General features: G+C 37.3%; 1 protein-coding gene across 1 annotated transcript; it reads right to left on the reverse strand.

Moving 5' to 3' along the window:
- Positions 1-1186: 1186 nt before the first annotated feature.
- Positions 1187-14891, reverse strand: DDIAS (DNA damage induced apoptosis suppressor; the record flags this gene model as incomplete). The annotated part of the gene is made up of 6 exons (XM_082844122.1): positions 14846-14891; positions 13906-13952; positions 13441-13569; positions 6540-6701; positions 4912-5029; positions 1187-3787 (listed from the first exon to the last, which is right to left on the reverse strand). The coding sequence occupies exons 3-6, from the start codon at positions 13551-13553 to the stop codon at positions 1187-1189; spliced, it is 2994 nt and encodes a 997-aa protein (XP_082700248.1). The 5' UTR covers positions 13554-13569; positions 13906-13952; positions 14846-14891.
- Between the last annotated feature and the right edge of the window lie 1447 nt (positions 14892-16338).

The raw sequence follows: 16338 nt of genomic DNA on the forward strand, positions 1-16338 counted from the left end.
CAAAATTAAAAGTGGGGGAAGGGGAGAGAGCCAGTAGAGCAAGACGATAAAGATGGGTATAATGGATCAACAGCCCAAAAAGAAAGATTAGCACTAAATAGGAGGTGTGCATTATTTTTGAGGTTAGAGGAAGAAGAGTTGTGGGTGAGTCGATACAGACAAGTGGGTAAGTATGGGTGTGGGAAGGTAAGGGAATACAGGTGATCTCCGTGAAGTACGAGGCAAGAGTAGGTAGGTCGGTGGCACGAAGAATGGTGAGTATCTGGAATAGTTGCTGTGGGGAATGGCAAAGGGAGCTGACCAGAGACGCACAAATATTTTACAGGGTGCAGCTGAGGTGCTGCTAAGGACGTGAATGTCTAGAAACTATTCTTCATTTTTGCTCCTTATTAGCCCTTTGAGCTTATCTCCCTATCAGAGACCTGTTTACTCTTCTAGACCATGAGTTTCTGAGGTAAGAGCTTGACTTTCATTTTTGAATTCCCAGCATCTAGCATAGTGCCTGGCATGTAGTAAGCATTCAACAAATAATTACTGGATAAAATAGTGACAGTTTCACATTTACCTCTAAATTGTAAGTTTTTATTGACCTTTCTTCTTATCCCCAGCCCATAGATGCTGCTGGGTTAACTGATTCTCTGCCATGCTCCCAGAGCAACATAAATTTAATATCCGTTAAAAACTTCTATCATCGCATTTACTGCATTGTATTGAAATTGTCCATTGTATTTCTGTCTTACCCAGTAGACTAAAATCTTTTAAGATCAGTGGCGTTGTAGCTTTGTATCACAAACTCAGAACAGTAGTTGGCTTAATACATGGTAGACATTTTCTGATCTAAGCTGAACAATTAAGAAAGACTTTAAGTTTTGGTTTGCAAAGGTTTTATTTCTGAATGTATGTGTGATTTTAACAAATACTTTCAATAAGCAAAACTGACAATATTACATAAGTACAATCAATAATATAAGATAAAGTGCCAAATTATCTGAAATCAGAGTATTCTGGATAAAACACTGGGAAGAACAATGGCTTCCCCCCATATAAAAAGGCACAACAGCACCTCTTTTCTATTTGCTTCTCTTCAAGTGTTCAAAATGGTAAGAATGCTTTCCATGACACTGGAGGCAAGAGTTTCCAAACAGACTTACCTTTAAAAGCTCAGAAATTGGGTTCAGGTGACATTTTATGAGAACAATTCAGGAGACCAAGCACTTTTAGTTTCAGGCACTGAAGGTGACCAACCTTCTGAAAATGGAAGGCAACATTTGACTTCTGAATGCGAAGCAAGTCCCAAAACCGACTCCTTGAAAATCCAGCCTAACCCTGTACTGTTATAGTCAGGAGATTTCTGTTCTGCTGCTGTAAGCATATTCTTCAAATTTAACTTTTTCTTAATTAAGCATTTATCAGTTCTTTGTTTGACATATTTCAGTTTTTTTCTTGGTAACTTTTTTTGATCAGGAGAATTATAAGCAGATGGGCATTTCCTTAGACCCATGGCCTGGAATCCAAGCATTTCTGAAGGAAATGCTTTTTGTGTGGTAGGAGGGACCCATTCATCAAAATCAGTTTCAAGGTACTTAGCAACAGGACAGTTGTTGGAGATCTCTGGTTGTGTAATACTAGATATAGTAGGGCTTCTGGATTTCTGGCTGGTTGTCTTTATATTTTTTGGACAGCTTGGGGTGGTTTGCTGTGCATCATTTACAGTGGAAATCCTTGTCTTTTTATAGTTAGCATCAAGGTCCAAATAAAAGGCAGGTAATTTTTTGAAAGCTCCTGTCATTCCATGAATTCTAGTTTGGTGGAATCCTATAACTGGAGTTGACTGTGAACATGGAACAAAGTCTTGGCTATCTTCAAAATCATATTCTGAATCTGACTGAAAATGAGGTGGAGAGGGACATGTTTTTAGATACAGAGAGGCAGATGTGTTTTGCAAGGATAATTTTTGTGAAGACTGGCTGGAGTTTTCAGAGAATGATCTCAATGAAAAATCAGATTCTGTATGATGACTTTCTGCCAAAGACTTTCCCCACTGTAACAAAATATCCTGTGACTTTTGGGTCATTTCTGTTGCCATGTCCATTTCTTTAGGACTATCATCAAAGAGATCAGCAGAAGCATTGTAGCCACCTTCATGACCAGCAGAACAGTTTGCTGTTAGGTTATTACCAGTGTGCTCATAAGACATTTCTTTCAATGCGTTCGTACTTCTATTTGGCATACTGCAAAGAGCTTCTAAAGGATATGTGAGTTTCCTGCAAATTGTCAAACTGTCACCCTGGTTCTTTGGCCGCCTACAGTATTGTTTATTTTCTAAGTTGTGAAGGTTGGAAACATCATTATATCTCCTAGAACTCAAAGTTGTCAACTTTTCACTCATTTCGGATAGTGATTTTTCTCCACATCCATTAAAATATTTGCTATTGAGACAAGAATGGTCAGTCTTTGAAGTATCGTGCTTAATTGAAATTTCAGCCTCATGTGGTGGAATTCTGGTAGACTTAAGAGTAACTGTTGTGCCTGAGCCTTTTGAAGATGGAAACAGAACTGACAGATAAACATTTGGTAGAAGATTTTCAGAAATGCCTCTTTCACTACTACTTATAGAGATAGTCTCTGCTGTGTTCTCTGGTTGTGACTCCTTATGAACGCTAGGACTTGGATTTGCTTCACAGTTGGAAAGGAAGTTATTTTTGCTGGAGTTTGCTTTGACTGTTGCTTGTGGTGATCTTAAGCCTACAGGTGGTGCATGCAAGGATCTAGTAGTTCTCTGTGGAGTCACGGATATCCTGCTGTGGTCTGCATGTAATTTACTGACGTCATTATCTAGATGACATTTCCTGCTACTGCCATCTGTCTGGGTTATAGCAATCTCACTTTCGATAGCTGCCAGAAATTTGTTTAGGCTTTCAGAGAGTGGAAGGTCAGCCCAGATCTCAGGGTCACAGTCCTGAGAACCCCCAGCTATCTCTTCAAGTCTGAGTGATGAAGGTGGACAACACACAGATCTCTCCTGAAAGCTAGCGGGAGTATCTACATCATGATACTGGTGACATGTTAGCTCACGCTGGGAATATATATTCTTAACTTCCACTGCACTGTGGAAGGATTTTGTATTACTTGGCTCAAGGGGCTCTTGCACTTTCAAAGGGAATAAATTAGAACCAGGAACTCCAATTTCATGATGATTGCTATGAACCGCACTTGGCTGATCAGCTTGTAAGCCAAGTTCTTCACCCAGCTTTTGTGCTGCACTATTTTGATCCATATAAGAAACAGGGCTCCATAAACCCTGAATGGTATCATGGCAGCTATTGGAACCAGTGGCCTCTGCAGAGGAGATGCACATTCTGTTCTGGTGAAGAGTATCAATGGCCTCGCTTTGTTCTGAAGCTGAAAAATCATCATCATCTGTTAGTTGTGAAACAACGGAAGTCAGTTCAAGTGATAGCTGCCAGAATCCTGAAAAATCATCGCTGCCATGGAACTCAAAACAACAAGAACTGCTGTCAGGGCCACATATGCTGCTGACATCGCTATTTGAATTTTCTAAAGCAAGTAGGTGGTTATTAGGTGCCTGGGAGCCACAGCGAAGTTTCCTGATATCAGAAAGCTGCAAAAGCCGATGGAAATAGTCAATGACAGTGAAGCCTACGACACCTGGGTCTGGTAGAACAATCTGGCAAGCTACTAGCGCTTTAACTTCTCTCTTGTGGTCTGAGCACTGCTCTAAGAGGTTACTGGAACCTGAACCTTGTCGATGTTGGCTTTCAAAATTCTGTGAAAGAAGTAAATGAATTTAAATCAGAATAATATTTTCTTCCTTTGACTCAAATGTGAAACAGGGTTTTAAAAGGTTAAAAACAGATGCAACTATAACCCCCACCCCTGTAATTTCAATTCCTCTAGAGTTATAGGGTTTAACGCTAGAGGAATTGAAATTATGGGGAAGTAAACCTTGGAGTAAAGAGACTTGTCTTTAAATTTTGGTTCTAAAATTTCCGAGTGTTGGGACTTTGGACAAGTTATTAGGAGCCTTAGTTTTCTCATTTATAAAATAAGGATAAAAATGCAGGATTACTGTATTAGCAATAACACACAAAAAACTATACTGCTTAGCAAATAGTAGTTGCTCAATAAATGGTAACTACTATTATATTTCTCATTAGCTTCCATAAGCTTTCAGTGTTTAAAGGAATGTTCTCACTTTAAAAAAAAAAAAAGAAGAAAAAGCCATCTGAGATTTTAAGAAAGAAAACCTCTGTAGCTTCTGATTTCATCTTCCCTTTGGGTTTTCTCACTGTTCAGCTGTGAAGTGCTGTATTCCGCTTTTTAAAACACTGACTGCAGTGTAGGCAAAATACTGATTTTGTTCCCTTTAGCATACAAGAGACAGAAAACGATTACTCCTTCAGTCAGCACATTCTCTGGACTTTTTCTATAGTCACTTTTATAATTATTTAAGATGATCCTTCCTAACCTATTCTTACAGTTATCAACACTCAGTTACTTTGCCTTCAAGGTTAGTTCCCTCTTTCTCCTTTTATAGATAAGATTAAAAAGCTAGAGTTGACGAAAGTTTTACTACAGAACCTGAACTGAATTTAGAGGGTACAGTAAATACCAAATATCAAAACAAAATATCTAACACTTGTGAATTTAGAATAAATTTAGATTTTTAAAGTTCTGAATGCATTTGAATGGGGCTCTTCTAACTTTTGAAAGAGGAAGTTGTCATACATGGTATTTTAACAGATCACCTATAGCCTATTTTTACAAAGCTTAAAGTGCTTCCACAGGCTCTCACACTTATGACTCCTAAAAACTATTTAGAAAATTAAAATCATTTCATTACAATGGAAATGTTAGCATAATAATAAAAAGAAAGCTAGTCTCAATTACCGTCACTCCAAAAATAAAGCTTTGTCCAACAAAGCAAGTTTCAACTGCTTTAGTTAATAAGGTCTGAGCTGCATCACTGTTCAGTGTTTCTGGAATTTCATTACGATCTTGAATGTACCTTGATTGGAAAGAAAATAAAAAATGGGAAGAGATAAGCTTTGAAATTTTAACTTTCCACAAAGACGACACAATTAGTTTGAAAATACAGCATGAAACTTTTGAGTTACATATAGGGGGAAAAAAAAAGTGACTTTAAGAGCTACGCATTTTGTTCCCTCTAGGTTCTTATAGCCTAGAAAGACAAAAACAACTGATCAAATGTGAATAAAGTAGATGCCTGCCTAGTAATCAGGCCCAGCAATTATTCTAAAAGTGTCAGTGGGAGTAGTGCTGGGATCTTTAACCCTTCTCCTCAAAGCAGAGGGGGAAGTCTTTCCTCGTCGCTGGCAATCCTGGCTGTGGTCCCTTGGCCCTCCCTTTCTTCAAATCGCTTTGCTCTCAACTATAAGGAGATGAACAGAGATTTCCTCTATTAAGTATTAGGGGAGGAGGGCAGAAGATTGAAGGGGAGAAAAAGCTTCAGTTGCTTACATATCTCCTTACATTCTCAGAACATCTTAACAGGTCAAACTATGCAGATGAACTTGCAATGCAAATGAAATAAATGACAAAATTCAATTTCTGATATGCAAATATTCCTTCAAATAGCTTCTTCCACCTCAAGAGACCTTAGCCACTTGATTTGAAAAATCCTTCAGTTTGAAACAATTTTACTTTCTTTTTTTCTTTTTTCTTTTTTGCGGTATGAGGGCCTCTCACCACTGTGGTCTCTCCCGTCGCGGAGCACAGGCTCCGGACGCACAGGCCCAGCCGCTCCGCGGCACGTGGGATCCTTCCGGACCGGGGCACGAACCCGTGCCCCCCGCATCGGCAGGCGGACTCCCAACCACTGCGCCACCAGGGAAGCCCTACTTTCTTATTATATATTTCTCTAACTTGGATTAGAGTTTTGTAATTTAATAGTCTAATTACAGTTTGGTTGGAGCATGGTTTAACATCATCACAATAGGTATTCAGTAAATAAACATCTTTCTATTTCTCACTTGATTATCTTTTAAATGAACTGATGATCTGAGGTCGAGTGATCATCTGTTTTTACTAAATGCATATTACCTTAAAAACACATATCTTTGGGGGCTTCCCTGGTAGCGCAGTGGTTAAGAATCCGCCTGCCAATGCAGGGGACCTGGTCCGGGAAGATCCCTCTACCGCGGAGCAACTAAGCCCGTGCGCCACAACTATTGAGCCTGCGCTCTAGAGCCCGTGAGCCACAACTACTGAAGCCTGCGCGCCACAACTACTGAATCCCGTGCGCCACAACTACTGAATCCCGTGCGCCTAGAGCCTGTGCTCCGTAACAAGAGAGAAGCCACCACAGTGAGAAGCCCGCATGCTGCCACGAAGAGTAGCCCCCACTCACCACAACTAGAGAAAGTCCACAAGCAGCAACAAAGACCCCACACAGCCAAAAATAAATAAAACAAAAAAAACAAAAAAAACCCACGTCTTCAAATTCTATTGATGTACTAAAGTAGTAGCTAGGAAAAAGAATGTTTAAATATTCTTACCTGTGCAAACCAGTGGCTGTAAGACCAAAAAATGCATCTAAGCAGCTTCCAAATACAGTAATACCAAATAATTTGTTTGATTCTGCAACTTTTAAGGCAAGCTTATATCTGTAACTGGCATTTTCAGCTTCACCAGTAGAGCCACATTTTGGACAATTAGACCTGGAAAAGTGGAGGAAAAAAAGCATAGAGACGTTCACTTACTTTTTTTTAATATGATGTAAAACAAATCTGGAAAAGTAAAGATTAAAAATAATATTTTATGTACAAAATGTACAAGTTACATCCTTCTTAAACGATTTCAGATCAACCTCTTTTGAATTTTCTCTATTCATAACAGTTACTTTACTGATTTAAATTAAGTAGCACCAAATTGATAGAAATTGAAGGAAAACTGTGTGTGTGTATGTGGGGAGAGAGAGGGGTGTGGGGAGGGAGGGTGGCTGGTTGGTTGTTACTGGGTAGCTAAGTCATCATTAACAAATGAGGCATATTATAGTCTGTGGTTGGGGCTGGGGGCAAACTAGATATAATGAAGCAAGCACCACACCAACAGAAGACCTGAGTCTATCTTCTGTTAAAAGGACAATGAATAATCTCAAAACATTTAATAAATATTTATACACAAAGTACCTAGTCATATTTTTCTCACTATTATAAGAATAACTTTACTTTCTTTAATTTAGTTCACTGAAATATGCTGAGAATTTATTAGATTACAAAAAATAGGTACAAAACATCTTGTTTAACTTGTTTGTAAGGCAATTATGGCCAAAGGCATTCTTTTTTGGGGGGGTGGTGGTGGTGGTTCATGTTTAATAGTGAAGATGGCCTAGGTCATGTTTAGACATTAGTTGGTTTTCTTTTTTTCAAGTTTGAATTCTATCAAACACTTTTTTTTTTTTGGGGGGCCAAATCCTTTCTTATCAAAAATTACTGTGTATGGGCTTCCCTGGTGGCACGGTGGTTGAGAATCTGCCTGCCAATGCAGGGGACACGGGTTCGAGACCTGGTCTGGGAAGATCCCTCTACCGCGGAGCAAATAAGCCTGTGTGCCACAACTACTGAGCCTGTGCTCTAGAGCCCGCGAGCCACAGCTACTGAAGCCCGCAGGCCTAGAGGCTGTGCTCTGCAACAAGAGAAGCCACCGCAATGAGAAGCCCGTGCACTGCAATGAAGAGTAGCCCCCGCTCGCCACAACTAGAGAAAAGCCCACGCACAGCAATGAAGACCCAACACAGCCAAAAATAAAAATAAATAAATAAATTTATAAAAAAACAAAACTACTGTGTGTCAAGTATAACACTACTGTTATGTACTAGCAGTCTGGTCTTAGGATAGATACTAAATCCCTTAAATTTAGATTTCCTCATCTGTGAAATCCAGGGTTGAAGAAGGATAAAATGAGACAAAGTATAAGAAAAGAAAGTAAAGAAAGAATCTAGTACAGATCTTGTCAAATTAATGTGTTTAGTCTGCTTCTCCCTCATAATTATATTAAGTATTGTGATGGTTACCGTCACTTCTACTTATGCTTCCCCTCTTTTCTAGTTGTTTGCAATATCTTAGAACTCTGCTATCCATTTTTCACATTCTTAATTTAACAAATTGACCCCTTAAAACATCTTATGGTAATGGTTAATCCTAGAACTGTTTTTTCTTCATGTCGCTAATGATCTGGCTTAAAAATGTGCATAGAAAATGTTAGAGACAGTTGTATAAATTTGATTGCTCCCAGACAGCCACTAGGGGGAGCCTGAATTCCATGGCTCACAAGGTGACTCTTGAACAAAGGTTAATCCTTCATATAGGAAGTTACTGGGGCTTCCCTGGTGGTACAGTGGTTAAGAATCCGCCTGCCAATGCAGGGGACACGGGTTCGAGCCCTAGTCCGGCAAGATCCCACATGCCGCGGAGAAACTAAGCCCGTGGAGAAACTAAGCCCATGCGCCACGACTGCTGAGCCTGCACTCTAGAGCCTGCAAACCACAACCACTGAGCCCGCATGCCACAACTACTGAAGCCCATGCGTCTAGAGTCTGTGCTCCGCAACGAGAAGCCCGTGTAGCCCCCGCTCGCTGCAACTAGAGAAAGCCCACGTGCAGCAATGAAGACCCAACGCAGCCAAAAAAATAAATAAATAAAAACAATAAATAAATTAAAAAAGAAGTTACTGATTCATCATCATTACATCTGCGCTAATTATTAATTTTTTTTCCCACACTGATGATGGATCTGTGCCAATCCATTCATAGAATCTTAACCAAATTGGCTGGAGTTTGTGTTGTAGTCTGGCCATAGAAGGAAGTGAAGGTAATCGACTTACTGGGGCATAAAACCTCATTAGTACCAAGCTCTAGTGAAATGAATTAAGTGTTTTAAATATATATTAGAACTTCTTTAAAAATTATGTACTAATAACGTATTCAGATCTAATGTAAAATTCTTAGCAAATCTTACAATTAATGTGCATCAGTGTTTTACAGTTTACAAATGTTTTCAACATACATTATTTCCTTCTGATACATAAACAAGGCATTTACTCCCATTCACAAACTGGGAAATTGGGGTGAATTTTTGCCCAATGTGACAAAGTTAGTGATTTTTATGACCAAATCCAAGGCTTTGGATTCCTTGCCTGGAGTTCTTTCTTGTATAACTGTAAGAACAGTATGGTTAATAATGAACTACCTTACAAATACAGAGTATCAATGATAGCCTAAGAAAGACTAGTATTAATGCATTATTAGCATTAATGCATATATACACTAAATTATTTATACTTTTATGTTATATATAAAATGAAGATATTTATGTAGTTTCCTTTAATCCTTTTGGGAATAAGTCTGAATTGAAATAAATGTTAGTATGGAGTAATACAGATCACAGCTTTTCAAACTTCAGTATGTATACCAATCACCTAGGGATCTTCTTAAAATGAAGATACTGATTCACTAAGTCTGGGACAAGGCCCAAGATTCTGCATTTCTAACAAGCTCCCAGGTGATGCCGATGCAGCTGTTCCTCAGACCACATTTTGAGAAGCAAGGGTAGAGACAACACATTGAAATCACAGTCCTCTGATTTAACTTCTAGAGGCACCCCTATTTCCAAAATGTCATTTGTTATGGAATAGCAGTTTTCAAACATATTTGGTCTCAGGGACCCTTTATACTCCTAAAAATTATTGAGAATACCAAAGAGCTTTTGCTTATGTGGGTAATATCTATCTATATTTCCAATTGAAAATGAGAAGTTAAATGAAAGTGAGAATTCTAAAAAATACTTATTAATACCTTAAAAAATAGATCCATTGCATAGTTAACAAAAAGAACATATTTTTACAAAAAATAACTATGTGTTCCAAAATAAATCAGTGAGAAGAGAGTGGCATTGCTTTATATTTTGCAAACCTATTTAATGTCTGTCTTAATAGACAGCTGGATTCTCATACCTCCTTCTCTGCTCACTCTGCTGTGATATCACATGTCATGGAGCCTCTGGAAAATTCCACTATGCACTTTTACGAGAATGAGAGTGAAAAGGCAAATTATGCCTTAGAATTATTATGAAAAGTTTTGACCCCAAGAAGCCTCTGAAAGGATCTATCTAAAATAATACTTATATTTGCTACCTTTTTTGTTTGATACCAGTTAAAACATTCTTTCATTCATTTATTTTTCTAGGTTAGTGTACTTATATTTAGCCCCAAAGTAGAAAAATTGATGAGATTAGTAACTCTTTGAAAATCTGATGAAAGCAATGGACTCTCTTCTCTCCCAGAAAACTGCACACATAACCATAACACACAATATTTTACATATTTCACAGGTAAAGGTAATGAAAAATATTAAAAAATAACAGGAAAAGAAAGTTCTTAGTGCAGAGACAGATTTCTAGACCAAAGGGATAATGGGTTCCTTTAAGTGAATCAGAAGGGCAATTTACATGTTTGGCCTGGCCAGATTGCTTATATGGACAAATGAGTCCCCTTTCTTGCTCATAATTTTTGGGAGTACATACACCTCCCCCATACATCTATAAAACCATATATATATATATATATATGTTTGTTCCTTCATATGAGATTACCATATTCACATATACAAATGTGTACATATATATATATATACATATTCACATATATATGAATATGATAATGAAGGACCAAACTAACTTTTATACAGCTGACCCTTGAACAACACAGGTCTGAACTGTAACAGGTTCACTTATACATGGATCTTTTCAAGAGTAAATACTATATAGTACTATATATTCTGTGGTTGGTTGAATTCTTGGATGTGGAACTGTGCATATGGAGGAACCACAGGTATGGAGGACCTGCATAAATGGAGGAACTGCACATATGGAGGGCCAACTATAAGTTATACTGTGTAGAGGGTTGGCGCCCCGTGTTGTTCAAGGGTCAACTGTACATATAGTTTTTACATTTCTATTTCTTTATCTGTATCTTTATGTCATGGAATCTTTTTTGAAAAGAAATCTAATTTGGAACCCTAATTCAAGGCTGAGAATGGAGCTGTTGTTGAAAATAAAGTGGGGGCCCTAAAGCCCTACCTACTAGTCAGCACAATCCACTATTACTTCTCTAATCCTATCTCCTTCTAGAAGCATAGAACCCTAAGGCTCTGCAGAACAGTAATTTGAAAACCACCACTGGTCTAATCTTGGAGGTTAACAAGAGAAAAAAGTTAATCCCATAAAACACAAAACGTATTATGGTGGTTGTCACTAAGGATTTGGGGTTCAATGAAAAACTTTTAGGGAGCAGTCTTTTTGTTCTTCACTGTCTCTAAAATCTTCTGCAAAGGCTACAGTGTGGAATTCCTCTGTCATAAACTTGCTGTGCTGCAGCAGTGAGGAATTTCTGTTTCCTGTGCTGGCTTACAACTGACTCCAGGTAAGAAAAAAGGAAAGCAGAGATAACAGTAGAAAAGATAAGCACTGGAAATTATGGGAATAGACTTTGTGTAGCACTGTTAATGTAATATCTGTAGAGGAGAGGCTATATTTTTGTGGACTACATTTCCACAGGCAAGGACAAAGTGCTGTGGATTTTATGTGACTAAATGGTCCAATTAGAGCTCAGTTTTCTGGGGGCATCTTAAACTCTGGGAAAGAGAGCGGGAGGTATCATTCTGGATACAAATTTCACTGCTAATTTAGAGGTAATATAGTAATTATGGATCTAGATAGCAGTCAGACTGTTTAGGCTTGAATATGTTTCTGCCACTAACTATCTGGCTTTGTGATTTGGGGCAAGTTATTTTACTTTTCTAAGCTTTAATTTTCTCCTTTGAAAGTTGGCATTAACAGTAGCATCACCTCACAGGGCTGTTGTATTAAAAGATATAATGCTTACAAAGTTCCTAGTACCATGTGTAGCATATAGTAAACATTCATTAATGTTATCTATTGTTATTACCAGTCTAAAGAGGTAAAAATGGCAGTATTGTTCAACCTAAATGGTTGTTATAGATTATCTTTAAAAGAAATGACTTGGGGGAAAAAAACTCAGTTTTAAAAATGTTTCACATTTATATATTACTAATTATGTATCACACAATGTTTGAAGCATTTATTAATTCACAACAATCCTATGAAGCAGATATTATTAGTTTCCCCATTTTGAGATCCAGATAATTTAAGTGACTTGCCCAAGGCTACAAAGCTTTAAGTGGCAGGGTTGAGAGTTGAACCCAGGCAGTCTGGCTCCAGAGAACTGTGCTTTTTAATCACCAGGATATAATGCAATAGGTAAAGTATACTTGCCCAAGATCATACAACTGTCAAGTGCCAGAGCCTATCTACAACCCTGTTGTGTTTTCCGAAGCTTGAAATCGTTCCATTTTACCACACTGCTTCTAAGAATAGGTCCTGATCAAAGGAAAACAGTCCCTGGGTTTTAGTTTTTTCAGAAAATAGGTAGGAACCTGAAAATGAGTGAAGCTAAGTCTAGATCGAAGACAACCTAGACACTATCACATTGTCATTTATTCATTCATTTAACATTTATTGTGTATTTTCTATGAACTAAACCATAGGCTGAATGCTGAGGATTTAATGATGAATAACACAAATAGGTTCTTTCTCTCAATTTACAAATGAGTACTTGAAAGAATAGCTTAATAAAGAAATAGTGAAAACTACTGGAAGGATGACTTAAGAGTCCAGGTGTGGGTTGGAACTGTCAATTCCTCCCCATACAATGCTAACTAGACAAAAAAGACTAGTTAAGCATATTGCTGGCCTACTACTCTACTTACATACTACTAGGTACTTACTAGATATTCTTATTCTCACCCCTAGGAAGAGAGAATGTATTCTTAAGGAGCTCCAACCCTAACCTCTCACCTGTACTCTATAAAGATCAGAGAAGAATCCTAGGCTCTCAGCTCTAGTTGGCCTGAATCTGGGCACCATAATAAAGTATTATGTGCCAAGCACAGTTCTAGGTGCTGAAGGATACAGAGGTTACAATAACAAAGTCCCTGTTCTCAGGGAGTTTACTCATTTATTAAAAAATAATCTGGAGATTATGCAAAAATAAGCAAACAATGAACAAACAAAAAACCCCTACACTATTTCCAGGGATATCCCAGAAGTGTATTAAGTTTTTGCATCAGGCTTGTGACTTCCTCCCTGAGAAATTAGTTTTCTTCTCTGAAGCAGGTACTTAGTAAAGACTTGGAGATAATGTGAAACATTCCTCTAGTAATAGAGGATTACCAGCCAATTCTATTCCAGGATTTACAGAAGAACCAATCTAAGAGAATCTTACGTCCTGATACATATTTAATCCTTACTTGCCTTTGAGCCATAGGAAATCTACAGTGTACACTTGCATTTTCTTTCTCACACTTTCAGGCTTTATTTTTACCTTTTGGAGACCAGGAGTATTCGAGAGAAGCACTTTTGACATGAAGGATATATAAAACTAGAATTCTGGAGAGCAAGAACTGAGGCAAGAAGAAATTTTCTTCTTCTATTCATGTGTCCTCACTGTGGTCTGCAAAACAAAATAACCACGGGATGAATGGCAAATCTTTAATTGCATGTGTGTAATTCATTTCTTAGGAAAATCACTTAAACTTCACTGCAAAGTCAATAGATGTTTTTTTTTGTAGTAAATGTTAGTGTATTGGAAAACTAATGTTCTTTTTCTGTTTAATTAAGAAAATAAGATTTAAAACAGAGTAGTTCAAGCAAATATTCTGTTTTTGAATAAATGCTCCACCCCAGTAATTCAAGAAAGGTATCATTTAATTTCTTTCAACATCTTTATAAGAAGAGCTATATAGAACTTGTTTCCACTATTAATAGAAAGGAACTTAAATGAACTTACAGGAATGTTTAAAAGAAACGAAATTGGTGGGAAATAGTTCTTTTCAGCTGGAAAAAAAAATCACTTCATTAGATTTCAGTATGTACATTTCTACACAGCTTGAAGAGGAAAAAAAGACAATTTAGAGTGTACAGATAGAAAAATAAAAATGTTGCATGGTCAAATGAGAGTTCAAAGTGCTTTATGAGCCTTGTATAAAACACGTCAGAGAAGTAAAACAATAAAATAGCAGTTCGCCTCTTTTATACTTTCCTTTTAAAAACTCAAATGTTGGTTTATTAAAATTTTTAAAATTGATTAGCTTATTTATAGCATAATATAAATGCTCTGAAATAAAAATCTCTGTACATGTTCAAGATAAAGCTATACCAATAAATTTTCATTTGTAAACACACGGCAAAAGCTTTTAATTTCTGCAAATGGGCGAAACTGTTTCTGAGACTGGCATCAGCAAATTTTGACAAAGTGTAAGTCATCAGTTTCAAAATCATAAAAGAATCTTTTAGGTATAGCTCCTCCTGAGGATGATCACGAATTTAGAAATGTGGTTATGGAATGGGTATCTTAAAATGTTACTAATCCTGTCTACCAATCAAAATATTCCTGTGAAAATAAAATCTTGCCACCTAAGGCAGTAAGATGGAAACGTACAAAGATTATAGATAAATGGATTTACATAAATCACCGATCTATGTTATTAAAGTGGGCATAGAAAAAAAAATCTAACTCTGCTTAATTCTTGTTGTTATCCTTGTTTTTGAACCCTTAGGTATACATGACTAATAAGGTTCTACCAAAAGCAGATATGTCTTCCTAGATTTGGCTGTCACTTTAGGCTACATGGCAATCTCTAAGGACAAGGTAGAGGAGGTGATACAGGATACAAGGAAAAGGCAGAAAGAAAAGGCCAGAGAACACTGCTATTTTTAGTGCTACTTACCTCAAGTTCCTTTCACCAATGCAACAAATGATGGAATGTATGTCAGCAAAGGCATCCTCCCTCTACACTTCCTCTAAAATCCAGTTTGGGGTAGGGTGTAACAAGGTGGTACACCTGCCTAAGAGCTAGGAGAGATAAAACAAGGCAAAACTCCCTCCTGAAAATGTCATCTTTTACCTGATTAAAATCTTGCAGTTTAGAATGAAGCCTCAATTCCTCACAATGCCTGTCAGGCCCTAGCTCATCTAGCCCCACCTCCTTGACCTCACCTTGTACCACTCACCCCCTTAATCACTGCACTTCAAGCCATGCTAGCTTTCTTTCTGCTCCTCAAACACACCAAATAATCTTTCTTAGGCTTCTGTGCTTACCTTTCTCTTTGTCTAAAATGCTCTTCCCTCAGTACTTCAAATAGCTGGCTCATTCTCATCCTTCAATCTTTAATGTTACCCCTTAGAGAGCCCCATTTCATCTCAGGTAAATACTTCCTTCCTCTTAGTTTCTATGATATCACACAGTTTACTCCTTCATGGTACTAATCGTGCTCGTGATATATGCAATCATGAAAATTATATATCAGATGATACATGCTTACTTGTTTTTGTTAGTTCTACCCCCATTAATCTTAAAGTTTCATGAAGATGGAGACCTGGTCTATCATGTCACCTATAAATGAAAAACATATATAAGCAGAAATATTTGGGAATTAATTTCTAAATTAATTGTGCAAGCACTAACTGCTGTTATTTTTAAAGGAAGGAAGGTTAAATTGTCATTATTTAAGGGTTTACTGCCCTCTAGTGGAGAAATAAATAAATTTGAGAACTGAAATGAAAAAGGTCATTGAAGTATTTTTACTATTTGCGTTTCACTTGGTAAATTCCAGCAAATGGCTAAAAGACTTTCCATTCATTGGCTGGTGAAAAAAATGCAATAAGATCCTTTTAGACAGTCACTATTAGTTATTCCTTTTGTTATTTTCATAGTATTTCCTTATGATTCTTGTCATCTAGTTTGTTTTGCCTCTCTCTCTACTGCCTGACTTAAAGTATGTTGAATTAATGTTTGATGGATAACTGAATGAAGCATCAGGAATGAGCGAATATTAAAGTTAGGAAAACATGATCACAGACTTAGGAACAATTCCATATGTGGTATCTATTGCAATTTATCTTTCTTCTTGATTTTATTGGGAAGGATGGTGATATTGCATTACATTACTTTCAGTTCCATCACAGTCAGCAAACCATATTCCAAGTTAATAAGTCCAATATATTTACTTATTTATCAATCATTTATTGTGCAGCTGATAAATACCAGGTGATGGGAATAATATAAGAGATGGACAAAATATACAAGGTCCCTACCTGGTCACTAGACTTATAGTGACCAATAATCACACCAAAAAACTGAAATTGTGGAAAATTCTATAAAGAAAAAGTACAGAATACCATGAGAAAATACAACAAGGGGACTGATCTAGTCTTAGCTTG

This window comes from Leucopleurus acutus (genome assembly GCF_964270905.1).
Source record: "Leucopleurus acutus genome assembly, chromosome: 8".
In the NCBI taxonomy this organism is placed as follows: Eukaryota; Metazoa; Chordata; class Mammalia; order Artiodactyla; family Delphinidae; genus Leucopleurus; species Leucopleurus acutus.